The sequence below is a fragment of the Phocoena phocoena genome, chromosome 11 (genome assembly GCF_963924675.1).
Source record: "Phocoena phocoena chromosome 11, mPhoPho1.1, whole genome shotgun sequence".
Lineage (NCBI taxonomy): Eukaryota > Metazoa > Chordata > Mammalia > Artiodactyla > Phocoenidae > Phocoena > Phocoena phocoena.
In genome coordinates, this window is record NC_089229.1 from 53,285,072 (window position 1) to 53,299,224 (window position 14,153).

The following is a 14,153-nucleotide window of genomic DNA, read 5'->3' on the forward strand; positions in this document are numbered from 1 at the left end:
TGTCGGTAAAAACCATATGATGGCACGATGGTGAAAAAGGAGGATGAATGCAAAGCTAATTTATAGTTTATACATTTTAATGGTTTTGAGAATTAGAATAGTAATGGTAAGTGGACCTGTTGGTCTGTCTGTATTTAAGCTAGAGGCTTTTTGTTTTTGTTTTGTCTTTGTTTTTAGTAGAACAGGAAGTTCTTCCGAGAAGGAATGAGCATGTGATTCCACCAACAGCCAGCAGGTGGCGATATTAGGCAGTGCTGGTTTGTCCCTTCCCCATTGCTTGGCTGACAGATTGGCTTCTCAGAATAAACCGAAATCAGTCCCAGATACTAAAACCATGCAGAATCTTATTATTTGTGACTGACGCTATTAGCAATGTGCTCATAACCATGTTTTAACCCAGCTAGGGGGAGGTGCCAGGTCCTATTGAAACCACCCAACACTCGCTGCCTTCTGGTGTTTGATATTGCTTTCCTTTTGCGACCTGAAATTGGTAGGAAACAAAGAATAATCCTGGAGATGCATCATCTGTGGGACTTTCGAAGCAAATTACAGTGATCCCGAAAAATATATTTTCTTTCTTGCAATTCTTTCCTGCTGAATTAGTCTCCTTTCACACACATTCTTTTTTCCCTTCACTGCTCTCATTCTTCCTTGCAACAAAAAGGAGCAAAATACAATCCCAAGTCTTAAAAATTGGATCCATTCTTTGATTTAGAGATAAATCTTGCTTAAATGTAATATTTAGACAGATGCAACACAGGATAAATCAGTTCTGCTAGGTAGAAAGCAGCCTTGAGAGGGACTCTTGATTGAACAGATAAATCAATTATCTTGTTAATGGAATCTTCTGAGTCACTTAAGTTGATCCTTTTAGATCATACTTGAAAAGGAATGATAGTATGTGCATGTGTTTTGCTGGTAATTTATTCTAGACTTATGTCTTGAGGTTCATGGCAGCTAAAATGGGGGAGATATTCCAAATCGGTCTTTGTTTAGCACAAGCAGTGGGCAATTTTTCATGATTTCCTTAATCTTTTGAAAAAAGTACCCAAACTTCTTGAGGGATACATTTAAAATTTTTTTTTAAATGTAGAGTGTGAGAAGCTTAAGCTAACTGGAAAAGTTAAGAGTTTGAAGAAATTAGGTAGTTAATTCAACAGTAAATATATCTTTATTGACTTCATTTATCACGTTTGACCTGGTAGTAGAAGGACCACCCAGATGGTCCTTTAATGTTCCTTTTAATACTAAGATTTTGTGAAGCATCTTTTAAAGAGGAGTAGGTGGTGTAGGAAAAAAATGTGCTATTTTGTCTTCTAGGGAGGGGAGGGGGAAGCAATTATTTTTAGAATATGTTCTAGTTACACCCAGTTTTAGAAGAAGAAATAAAAGAGCATATTTTCATGTCAGTGAATCCTACAGGGCGGATGAAGTCTGTGGAAACACATCTTTCAAATCCTTTCACTGTGATCCCAGAGAGCACACATGTAATTAAAGTGTGCGTCTGAGCGCACACGCATATGTCTATTAGCACGCAGAGGCGGGAGGTGATGAAAGCATGAGCCTGTTAGCAAAGTTTCTTGTATAAAAAATAGCTAGACTTTGGGCCACTGTTTATGTGGAAATGTTGCCAAATTTGCATTCCTTATGCTGGGGGAACTGCAGAGGGAAGGTAGGAAAAGATGAAAGAAACGGTGAAATCAATTAGAAAAAAATACTGACGCTATTAATGTCATAACAAGGCATTCAATGGGCAGGCTAACTGGAATATTTCCCCCTAAATGAAAGGCAAATGTGAACTCTGCTGTAGCAGAAAATCTTAGTGTCAAACACTCTATCTTGATATTTTTTTAAAAGATGAAATAACTTTATAATCAGATTTTCTGGTGATGTAAACCATGATAAGTAAGGCACCTACGATGCAGAATAAACTTGTTTGTCTGAGTCCCAGAGGAATTCTTTGACGTGGGCGGCTCTTTCACGTGGACTCTACTTTTTGGATCGCACCAATGGTTTAAGTCCGTCAAGCATCATTCACACTCCAGTCTGTAAGCAGTTGGGTGCTTAAAGGATTTTTACTCAAAACTGCCTTTCATTCAGACTTTAGGTATTCAAACAAATAGTGATTCTGGATGTGAAAGGATAGTTTCTGTAGCTAGAGCAGTTCTTTCCAGTGTATTAAAAATGTTAGTATTGAGTGTGGGCTTTATATACCAGTTTCTATATTAATTTGATGAAATATATATCTATCATAATATCAACTTTATTTTATTTATTTAAATGCAAAAAAATTGCATAAACCTACCCGCAAACTCCTTTGTGAATAGGGTTGTTGGTTCTGTTTTGATGCACTGTTTGGAGGTTCAACAGGCGGAACTTCTGACGTCTTGATGTTTTCTTTCCCGTCTGTCACTTTCTTGTGACGGTCTTTCCCTGCTGACGTGTGTCCCTCCTCCCGTGTCACCCTCCAGCCTCCTGCCATCCCTGCTTGGGTTCTAAGAACCATTCATTCATTCCTATCAATTGCGTGTTATTGGAAGCCTGGGTTCCTGCTTAATTATTCATCTCAGTGAGTGTTTATGCATGTTGTAAGCTTTTCACTTATGAATGGTGGGACACATGTCTCATGTTAAGGCAGAGGTAAAATGGTGGGGAGATAATTGGAAACCCAGGCGTTTTATAATGTATTTCTTTATTTGCCCATTGAATAGATATTTATTAAATTACGTTTTACTTGGCCCAATATGGGTGTTGAGGATCTAGCACTGAGCAAGAAAGGTCTCTGCTCTCAGTCATGGGATCCAGGCTGTGGGGAGAATCTAGCTCGTCTCCGAAGCCCCTCATCTACGCCGTCTAATTTAATCCTCATGACAGCCCCTTTAAGCTAATTTATACAGAGATTGTAAATGAATTTTTAAAATTCAGTGTGGTCTTTGGGGGTGGTCCTTGTGCTTGACCCGTCTGGAGCACTTGATGTTGTCATTCACTCAACCCCTTTTTGGAATTTTTCTTCACCTGCTTCTAAACCGTCACGTCCCATATTGTACACTCATTCTTACCCCTCCCGATGGTTCCTCAGCTTCCCCACACCCCGCCTCCACCGGCCCTTAACCTTTACTCAGTTCATTCCCAGTATGTTAGTTTCTCCCAGGTCTTGTCTTCGTACTTTTCCCCTCCTTACATTTTGACCAATACTGTGTTCTTAATCTGTTTTCAAAGCTCAGGCTCTTCTCCTGTTTCCAGCTTCTCCTTGGTGATTTCTCTGACTTTGTCTTATCGCCTCTGGCCTCTGGAGCACAGCAGCTGCCGATAAATGCTGGATTACTGAATTATCTCTGCTTCCCATCAGGAGGCTGGCTGAAGTAGCTGAGTTCTAATTCTGTGGGTTTCTAAGCATCACAAACAGGCCCTGGCCCTTGGTCAGCCGACAGCAGCCTCAGAGTCAGCCAGAGCACCATTTCCTGCTCTTCTGTACCCCACCCTCGTCCTTTCTTCCTTGGCCCCAACAATAGATGGCGATGAGAACATTTGCCATTATTTTGGGCAGCATTCGGTTTATTTTCCTAACAACTCTCATTTTTCTGAGGTCAAGGAACCCTGGCTTCTGTCACTGACACAGCATTTCACAAAGACATCTGTCTGGAGGATGATGCATCTCTGTCCGTGGGAATGTGGTTCTATTTTTAATTTCCTTGGGGAGACCTCATTAGGTGGCAGGTAATAAATACTAGGCTTTAGAGGAGGAGAACCCGATTGGAATCCAAACTCCACTGGGGTAAATATGGGCAAGTTCCCCACTTGTCTGCATCTGAACAGTGAGGTGAATGTTACAGTTGTGAGAATGAGATGCGATTCTATATGTAAAGTGCTTCTCGCACTGCCTGATATAGAGGAAGTGCTCACTGATGGTTGGCTGATACTATGCGTGTGTGTCCCTCTTGTGAATTAGTGGCCTTGGGAAGAGGTTCAGAGTTCAGAAGCTTCTATCTTTGATCAGTAAGATGGGGGTGGACTCCTGCCCAAGTTGAATTGAGGACACAGTCCTTCAAGTCACCTGTCTCGTCTAGCTGTAAAGGAATTTATTTATTGGAGACTTTGGGGTTAAAAACACTGATCAGGTCCAAGCACTCGACATTATTAGCCTCTCATCTGTTTTCCACAGCAGCTCAGGCTGTCCATACAAAGACTGAATTTTCCGTAAGCCATGATATTTATTAAATACAGTTGGTTTAATTCTTCTCATTTTTGTCTGATTATATCTGTTTGCCTTCCCTTGTTTCCTGTCTCTGGTCCGCACATGGTCTGGTAGGCGACCGTTTTATGCCAGTGTCCTCTCCAGAAATGCTTGTCAGTTGATAGAAAGCCAGTACTAAAGATTTTCTTGTCCCTTCTTCGAGTCGTACTCAAATCTTAGGGCTGTGTTGAGGGAGCAAGGCTAAGACAGTCTTTGTTCCTGTACAGTCCAGTACTAACTTTGTCTTCTTCTCCAGGACCTACAAATTGAACGAGAGAGGAGTTCATACAGTATATCTGGTGGTTGCACAGCCCTCATCGTGATTTGCCTTTTGGGGAAGCTGTACGTAGCAAATGCTGGGGACAGCAGGTAAGCAGAGTAGCCCTCTGGTTCTTCCTAAAGTTCAATGCCTTCCTTTAATTTTTAAATCATTTTTAAAAAGTTAAATGCTTAGAAATAAAATAATCCTGCTTGGGATTAGATATTGAGAAAGATAAGCCTTCTATATCTGGATAAGAGTGCATTTAAGAAGACTCATCGGGAAGGTATTAAAAGATATGGGTGGTCTTCTCCTTACCTGTCTGTAGTAGCAGTTCACGTGTGTGTATATATATATATATATATATATATATATATATATATATATATATATATATGTATGTATACACTTGTGTTTAACCTAAACCAGTAGTGTCCAAATGTTTTTTGACTTCAGAACCTGATTTTCGATGAAAGCTTATTAGCAGGGACATAATATGTGAGAGAGATGAGGAGGGAGGAAAGGGATTTGAATGAAATGGGTGTTTGGAGGGGCCCGGGGAGGACTCCCCAGCTAATTCGTTTTCTACTCAGTAACTTTGCCCTGTGTCCCCTCCCAGAAGCCCAGGAGTGTCTCCTTTTATGCATGTGCCCCTACAGCCTGCATTTTCCTCTCTTCTGGGTTCAGCTGAGAGGACTTTGGGGCAAGAGATGGTGGTTAACCCTTACTCTATCCAGTATTACCAGAAATCAGATAGACTTGTGTTTTAATCTTCTTTTAAATGACTGATATGTGCTCACTTTAGGTATGGCCACATCTGTTATTTAGTCAATATTAAATTAATTTTCACAGACTTTGTGAAAAGTGTTGTAATATGGATTATACATTTCTCCGCCCCTTGAGTAACAAAACATGTTGGCCTTCTAGCAGGACTTTTTGCCAAAGGCCGACTCTATTCTGAAAGCAGTCAAAGTACTGGACTCTAATCGTGATGTCCTCAGAGGATGAGTGATTTCCCTACACGGGCTGTGGTCTAAAGATGCTGTCATTCCTCCCGCTTCTTCTTCTGAGTCACTTGCCTCTTCTCAACATCTCTGCTTGGTCTAGCCCTCCCCTGAGTTCGGACCCTCCCCTTCCCTGACTCCCTCAGGCAATCGGTGAATTCCAGAGAGCAGGAGAGCCTGAGGGAGTTTCCAGTCAACCTAGTTAAGCATCCTCTCCCTGTCTTGCCACTAAAGATTCTGGAGACCAAAGGACTGTGACCTGCCAACGCAGCAGTATTTGGAGTTTGAAGATTTTGGAAGGTCTGTTTATTTTTAAGGTTTATGTGGATTTCTGTTCTGCTCTCTCAGTTTCAATATAAAATTTTTCCAAGTAAGTGGAAGTGAGTATAAGATGCCATGTTTATTTCATGGCTTCTATTCCCTAGTGGTCCTGGCAGGAGACAGACTCCAACTCACATGGATCAACTGAATGAAAGAGTGAAAGGGGACGGGCTAGGAGCATTGAGACCAGGAGGGCATTGAAGCCCCCTAGGCCTGCAGGGTCCAGGGAGGAAATGCTACAGCCAAGCCCAGGAGAGGGGGCCACAGATGAGGGCCCCTAGGCAGGGGCCACAGGAGAGAATGGGAGGAAATACTCCGACTTCTCCTTCTTCCTATCCCGCTTTCTCCTACCAGGGCCTCCCATTGGATGAGCCTGGCTGGAATGAGGGTCAGAGAGGTTGGTCAGCCAGGGCACAGACACAGGCCAAGATTGCATCTCCAGGGTGGGGGGCAAGTGGAAAATCACCAGCACATCTGCTGCCCCTCTTGCCCTCCCCAGGGTTGGAGCATCTTGAAAATAGGAATCATCATCTCCCAGGGCCTTGTAAGATACACACTGAGGACCGGCCTCTGAGCCCTTGTTCACTTCTGGATCTTCAGCTTGCTGGAGACAGATGTGCAGGTCAGGGGATGATTCCTTTCTGTTCTGTGTAAAACCGAATCGATGATACAGCTTTTGCACTCATATTCACCTTTAGTCTTGATGTCTGGTTCCGTGTTTTTCGAAAAGAGTTTGCTTCCCTGGCCCTTCCAGTGATGAAGGTGGTGACCGAGTGCTTTGTTCCTGCCCATCGTCCCAGGGAAGCATCTTTCACCAGAGGACCCCAGGCTCGGAAGGTAACCCAACTTCCATGCCCAGAATATCTTTATGTTGGATTATGCCTTTCAGAGAAGCAGCTCCTCCCCAACGCCCTGTCCGCGTTTTTGAGCACAGTTTCCTTCAAAGCTCTGAGCTCCCTGACAGAGCTCCAGGGCTTCAGCCCTACTTCCCAGAAGCTCAGTGCCCTGTTCAGGACCTTGCGTCCCACCCCACCCCCTTTTAAGTGCCAGTGTCTAGACCAGATCTTGATTTCCTCATCTATGAAAATGGTGATATTGGACTAAATATTAATTTCTAAACATTCTGGCATTCTAAAGATTGTCACTGTGAGGTGTGACACTTTGGGAAAGTAAAGTGGTTCTCTAAAGGTTGATCTTTTGGTTATTTTATCTTTCTTAGAGTCCGTTTTTGAAATTCTCAAGTACCTGAAGTTCCTATGTTTCTACGTGTCCACAGAAGTATGATGTTTTACATGCTATTCCTAATTTGAAAAGCTTAACAGGTGCTTTTGTCCTTATTAAAGCTGTAAAGCACACCCCCCTCCCCACCAACTACACAAATTATTTTATGAGAAAACAACATCTCTAAAACCTAATCAGCTTAATTACATTTGTAGTATTCTGGCCCCAGTATCCAGATATGAATTTGGGGTTTTATGGCTGACGAGTTGGGTTTGCTGTTCACTTATGGGTCATATGTCATGTAGAGACATAAGAGCAGTATGAGTTTGTATTGTATGCACTGTCCAAAAAATAACTTGTAGGACACTTACTAGTTAGTGTATTTTCAGCTCTTGTATAAACAATACATATTTGATATCACCTTATGTAGGATCATTGCCTAGTTTATATACTAATAACATAGGTGTTTGTGTTTACAAATATATTCAGTTCTTCCCAAGAAACAGCAGCTAAGTGATTTTTTTTATCAGATCTACGTAAATATAGGTCCATTATGACTTATGGACAAGTAGTCGTGAATCCAAGGGCTCAGTTTAAACAAATGGTCAGGCTAACAGAGAATTCTGACAACAGAGCCCTGATTAATTGCTAATTTTTCTTCTTTACTATCAGATATTGGCTGCGCATCTGTTTGCTTTAAATCTTGACAATTTTGAGAGTGAAGCAAATCTTTGTCATAGGATCACTACCCCATAATTATTTACACTTAGGAAAAAGGAACATTTGCACTGGTTTGATTTGGAAACTACTTGTGTTCAGGAACTGTTTTTTTGTTTGTTTTTAAATTTTTATTGTTTTATACAGCAGGCTCTTATTAGTTATCCATTTTATACATATCAGTGTATATATGTCAATCCCAATCTCCCAATTCATCCCCCCCCACCCCCTGCCACTTCCCCCCACTTGGTGTCCATACGTTTGTCCTCTGCATCTGTGTCTCTATTTCTGCCTTGCAAACCAGTTCATCTGTACCATTTTTCTAGGTTCCACATATATGCGTTAATATACGATACTTGTTTTTCTCTTTCTAACTTACTTCACTCTGTATGACAGTCTCTAGATGCACCCACATCTCTACAAATGACCCAATTTCGTTCCTTTTTATGGCTGAGTAATATTCCATTGTGTACATGTACCATGTCTTCTTTATCCATTCGTCTGTCGATGCGCATTTAGGTTGCTTCCATGTCCTGGCTATTGTAAATAGTGCTGCAGTGAGCATTGATGTGCATGTATCTTTTTGAATTATGGTTTTCTCTGGGTATATGCCTAGTAGTAGGATTGCTGGGTCATATGGTAATTCTATTTTTAGTTTTTTAAGGAACCTCCATACTGTTCTCCATAGTGGCTGTATCAATTTACATTCCCACCAACAGTGCAAGAGGGTTCCCTTTCTCCACACCCTCTCCAGCATTTGTTGTTTGTAGATTTTCTGATGATGCCCATTCTAACCGGTGTGAGGTGATATACCTCATTGTAGTCTTGATTTGCACTTCTCTAATAATTAGTGATGTTGAGCAGCTTTTCATATGCTTCTTGGCCATCTGTATGTCTTCTTTGGAGAAATGTCTATTTAGGTCTTCTGCCCATTTTTGGATTGGGTTGTTTATTTTCTTAATGTTGAGCTGCATGAGCTGTTTATATATTTCGGAGATTAATCGATTGTCCGTTGATTCGTTTGCAGATATTTTCTCCCATCTGAGGGTTGTCTTTTCGTCTTGTGTAGTTTGCTTTGCAAAAGCTTTTAAGTTTCATTGGTCCCATTTGTTTATTTTTGTTTTTATTTCCATTACTCTAGGAGGTGGACCAAAAAGATCTTGCTGTGATTTATGTCAAAGAGTGTTCTTCCTATGTTTTCCTCTAAGAGTTTTATAGTGTCCAGTCTTACATTTAGGTCTCTAATCCATTTTGAGTTTATTTTTGTGTTTGGTGTTAGGGAGTGTTCTAATTGCATTCTTTTGCAGTTTTCCCAGCGCCACTTATTGAAGAGACTGTCTTTTCTCCATTGTATATCCTCGCCTCCCTTGTCATTGATTAGTTGACCATAGGTGCGTGGGTTTATCTCTGGGCTTTCTATCCTATTCCATTGATCTATATTTCTGTTTTTGTGACAGTACCATATTGTCTTGATTACTGTAGCTTTGTAGTATAGTCTGAAGTCAGGGAGTCTGATTCCTCCAGCTCTGTTTTCTTCCCTCAAGACTGCTTTGCCTATTCGGGGTCTTTTGTTGTCTCCATACAAATTTTAAGGTTTTTTCTTCTAATTCTGTAAAAAAGGCCACTGGTAATTTGATAGGGATTGCATTGAATCTTTAGATTGCTGTGGGTAGCATAGTCATTTTCACAGTATTGATTCTTACAATCCAAGAGCATGATATATCTCTCCATCTGTTTGTATCATCTTTAATTTCTTTCATCAGTGTCTTACAGTTTTCTACATACAGGTCTTTTGTCTTCCTAGGTAGGTTTATTCCTAGGTATTTTATTCTTTTTGTTGCGGTGGTAAATGAGGTTGTTTCCTTAATTTCTCTTTCAGATTTTTCATCATCACTGTATAAGAATGCAAGAGATTTCTGTGCATTAATTTTGTATCCTGCTACTTTACCGAATTCATTGATTAGCTCTAGTAGTTTTCTGGTGGCATCTTAGGATTCTCTATGTATAGTATCATGCCATCTGCAAACAGTCACAGTTTTACTTCTTCTTTTCCAATTTGTATTCCTTTTTCTTCTCTGACTGCTGTGGCTAGGACTTCCAAAACTATGTTGAACGAGAGTGGCGAGAATGGACATCTTTGTCTTGTTCCTGATCTTAGAGGAAATGCTTTCAGTTTTTCACCATTGAGAATGATATTTGCTGTGGGTATGTCATATGTAGCTTTTATTACGTTGAGGTAGTTTCCCTCTATGCCCACTTTCTGGAGAGTTTTTATCATAAATCGGTGTTGAATTTTGTCAAAAGCTTTTTCTGCATCTATTCAGATGATTGTATGGTTTTTATTCTTCAGTTTGTTAATGTCGTGTATCACATTGATTGATTTGTGTGTATTGAAGAATCCTTGCATCCCTGGGATAAATCCCACTTGATCATGGTGTATGATCCTTTTAATGTGTTGTTGGATTCTGTTTGCTAGTATTTTGTTGAGGATTTTTGCATCTATGTTCATCAGTGATATTGGTCTGTAATTTTCTTTTTTTGTAGTATCTTTATGGTTTTGCTCTCAGGGTGATGGTGGCCTCATAGAATGAGTTTGGGAGTGTTCCTTCCTCTGCAGTTTTTGGAAGAGTTTGAGAAGAATGTGTGTTAGCTCCTCTCTAAATGTTTTATAGAATTCACCTGTGAAGCCATCTGGTCCTGGCCTTTTGTTTGTTGGAAGATTTTTAATTACAGTTTCAGTTTCATTACTTGTGATTGATCTGTTCATATTTTCTATTTCTTCCTGGTTCACTCTTGGAAGGTTATACCTTTCTAAGTATTTCTCCATTTCTTCCAGGTTGTCCATTTTATTGGCATGGAGTTGCTTGTAGTACTCTCTTAGGATGCTTTGTATTTCTGCGGTGTCTGTTGTAACTTCTCCTTTTCATTTCTAATTTTATTGATTTGAGTCCTCTCCTTCTTTCTGTTGATGAGTCTAGCTAATGGTTTATCAATTTTGTTTATCTTCTCAAAGAACCAGCTTTTAGTTTTATTGATCTTTGCTATTGTTTTCTTTGTTTCTGTTTCATTTATTTCTGCTCTGATCTTTATGATTTCTTTCCTTCTGCTAACTTTGGGTTTTCTTTGTTCTTCTTTCTCTAGTTCCTTTAGGTGTAAGATTAGATTGTTTACTTGAGATTTTTCTTGTTTCTTGAGGTAGGCTTGTATTGCTATTGACTTCCGGTTTAGAACTGCTTTTGCTGCATCCCATAGGTTTTGGATCATCGTGTTTTCATTGTCATTTGTCTCTAGGTATTTTTTGATTTCCTCTTTGATTTCTTCAGTGATCTCTTGGTTATTTAGTAACGTATTGTTTAGCCTCCATGTGTTTGTGTGTTTTGCATTTTTTTCCCTGTAATTGATTTCTAATCTCATTGCATTGTGGTCAGAAAAGATGCTTGATATGATTTCAGTTTTCTTAAATTTACTGTGGCTTGATTTGTGAGCCAAGATGTGATCTATCCTGGAGAATGTTCCGTGCACACTTGAGAAGAAAGTGTAATCTGCTGTTTTTGGATGGAAAGTCCTATAAATATCAATTAAGTCTTTCTGGTCTATTTTGTCATTTAAAGCTTGTGTTTCCTTATTAATTTTCTGTTTGGATGATCTGTCCATTGGTGTAAGTGAGGTGTTAAAGTCCCCCACTATTATTGTGTTACTGTCAATTTCCTCTTTTATAGCTGTTAGCAGTTGCCTTATGTATTGAGGTGTTCCTATGTTGGGTGCATATATATTCAAAATTGTTATATCTTCTTGGATTGATCCCTTGATCATTATGTAGTGTCCTTCCTTGTCTCTTGTAACATTCTTTATTTTAAAGTCTGTTTTATCTGATATGAGTATTGCTACTCCAGCTTTCTTATGATTTCCATTTGCATGGAATATATTTTTCCATCCCCTCACTTTCAGTCTGTATGTGTCCCTAGATCTGATGTGGGTCTCTTGTAGACAGCATATATGTGGGTGTTGTTTCTGTATGTATTCAGCGAGCCATTGTCTTTTGGTTGGAGCATTTAATCCATTCATGTTTAAGGTAATTATCGATATGTATGTTCGTATTACCATTTTCTTAATTGTTATGGGTTTGTTTTTTTAGATCCTTTTCTTCTCTTGTGTTTCCCACTTAGAGAAGTTCCTTTAGCATTTATTGTAGAGCTGGTTTGGTGGTGCTGAATTCTCTTAGCTTTTGCTTGTCTGTAAACTTTTGATTTCTCCATTGAATCTGCATGTGATACTTGCCGGGTAGAATAATCTTGGTTGTAAGTTCTTCCCTTTCATCACTTTAAGTATGTCATGCCACTCCCTCCTGGCTTGTAGAGTTTCTGGTGAGAAATCAGCTGTTAACCTTCTGGGAGTTCACTTGTGTGTTATTTGTCGTTTTTCCCTTGTTGCTTTCAATAATTTTTCTTTGTCTTTAATTTTTGTCAGTTTGATTACTGTGTGTTTCGGTGTGTTTCTCCTTGGGTTTATCCTGCCTGGGAGTCTCTGCACTTCCTGAACTTGGGTGGCTATTTCCTTTCCCAGGTTAGGGAAGTTTTCGACTATAATCTCTTCAAATATTTTCTCGTGTCCTTTCTCTCTCTCTTCTCCTTCTGGGAGCCCTATAATGCAACTGTTGGTGTGTTTAATGTTGTCCCAGAGGTCTCTTAGGCTGTCTTCATTTCTTTTCATTCTTTTTTTCTTTATTCTTTTCTGCAGCAGTGAATTCCATTATTCTGTCTTCCAGGTTACTTATTCGTTATTCTGCCTCAGTTATTCTGCTATTGATTCCTTCTAGTATAGTTTCCATTTCAGTTATTGTATTATTCATCTCTGTTTATTTGTTCTTTAATTCTTCTAGGTGTTTGTTCTTTAATTCTTCTCCATCTTTGTTAAACATTTCTTGCATCTTCTCGATCTTTGCCTCCATTCTTTTTCCGAGGTCCTGGATCATCTTCACTGTCATTATTCTGAATTCTTTTTCTGGAAGGTTGCCTATCTCCAATTCATTTAGTTGTTTTTCTGGGGTTTTATCTTGTTCCTTCATCTGGTACATAACCCTCTGCCTTTCCATCTTGTCTGTCTTTCTGTGAATGTGGCTTTTGTTCCACAGGCTGCAGGATTGTATTTCTTCTTGCTTCTGCTGTCTGCCCTCTGGTGGATGAGGCTTTCTTAGAGGCTTGTGCAAGTTTCCTGATGGGAGGGACTGGTGGTGGGTAGAGCTGGGTATTGCTCTGGTGGGCAGAGCTCAGTAAAACTTTAATCCCCTTGTCTGCTGATGGCTGGGGCTGAGTTCCCTCCCTGTTGGTTGTTTGGCCTGAGGTGACCCAACACTGGAGCCTACCCAGGCTCTTTGATGGGGCTAATGGTGGACTCTGGGAGGGCTCTCGGCAAGGAGTACTTCCTAGAACTTCTGCTGCCAGTGTCCTTGTCCTCACAGTGAGACAGCCACCCCCCGCCTCTGCAGGAGACCCTCCAACACTAGCAGGTAGGTCTGGTTCAGTCTCCTATGGGGTCATTGCTCCTTCCCCTGGGTCCTGATGTGCACACTACTTTGTGTGTGCCCTCCAAGAGTGGAGTCTCTGTTTCCCCCAGTCCTGCAATGTCGAAGTCCTGCAATGAAATCCTGCTAGCCTTCAAAGTCTGGTTCTCTAGGAATTCCTCCTCCTGTTGCCGGAGCCCCAGGTTGGGAAGCCTGACGTGGGGCTCAGAACCTGCACTCCGGTGGGTGGACTTCTGTGGTGTAAGTGTTCTCCAGTTTGTGAGTCACCCACCCAGCCGTTATAGGATTTGATTGTATTGTGATTGCGCCCCTCCTACCGTCTCATTGTGGCTTCTCCTTTGTCTTTGGATGTGGGGTATCTTTTTTGGTGAGTTCCAGTGTCTTCCTGTCGATGATCCTTCAGCAGTTAGCTGTGATTCTGGTGCTCTCTCAAAAGGGAGTGAGAGCACGTCCTTCTATTCCACCATCTTGAACCAATCTCGGAACTGTTTTTTAAGCTGCTTCATGAGCTGTGAATCATCTGATTTACCATCAGGGGCACGTGTGCTTGGGGGTTGTATTCACAAGAAGCTTCCTGATGGTCTATGTGGCTTACTGAGTCAAGGACCACCCTTGGTGTGGGATGGTCCATAGTGATGCCAGGTGATACAGCCTGGGACAGCCTTGCCCTCCCCTCCACAACCGAGGTAACCAGCCACAGAGGGTCGTGAGAGAACTACTTGATGCAGCCAGTTGCTTTATTTTTCCCAGTCAAAAGCAGCCAACTCAACACCTAGGGGATCATAAGGGACTAGGCAAGAAGCAGATGGTGAGCGGTTTTTTCACTTCAAGCAAAAATGAACTGGTGGCATGCAGATGTCCTGCAACACAATGTGT

The 14,153-nt window shown here is 40.9% G+C and overlaps 1 protein-coding gene across 1 annotated transcript in view; it reads left to right on the forward strand.

The window, feature by feature from the left end:
- PPM1H (protein phosphatase, Mg2+/Mn2+ dependent 1H) overlaps positions 1 to 14,153 on the forward strand; it is a 257,523-nt gene that overhangs the window by 124,274 nt on the left and 119,096 nt on the right. The window contains exon 4 of the mRNA XM_065887438.1: positions 4,491 to 4,603. Within this exon, the coding sequence (XP_065743510.1) occupies positions 4,491 to 4,603 (113 nt within the window). The remainder of the gene's footprint in view (positions 1 to 4,490; positions 4,604 to 14,153) is intronic.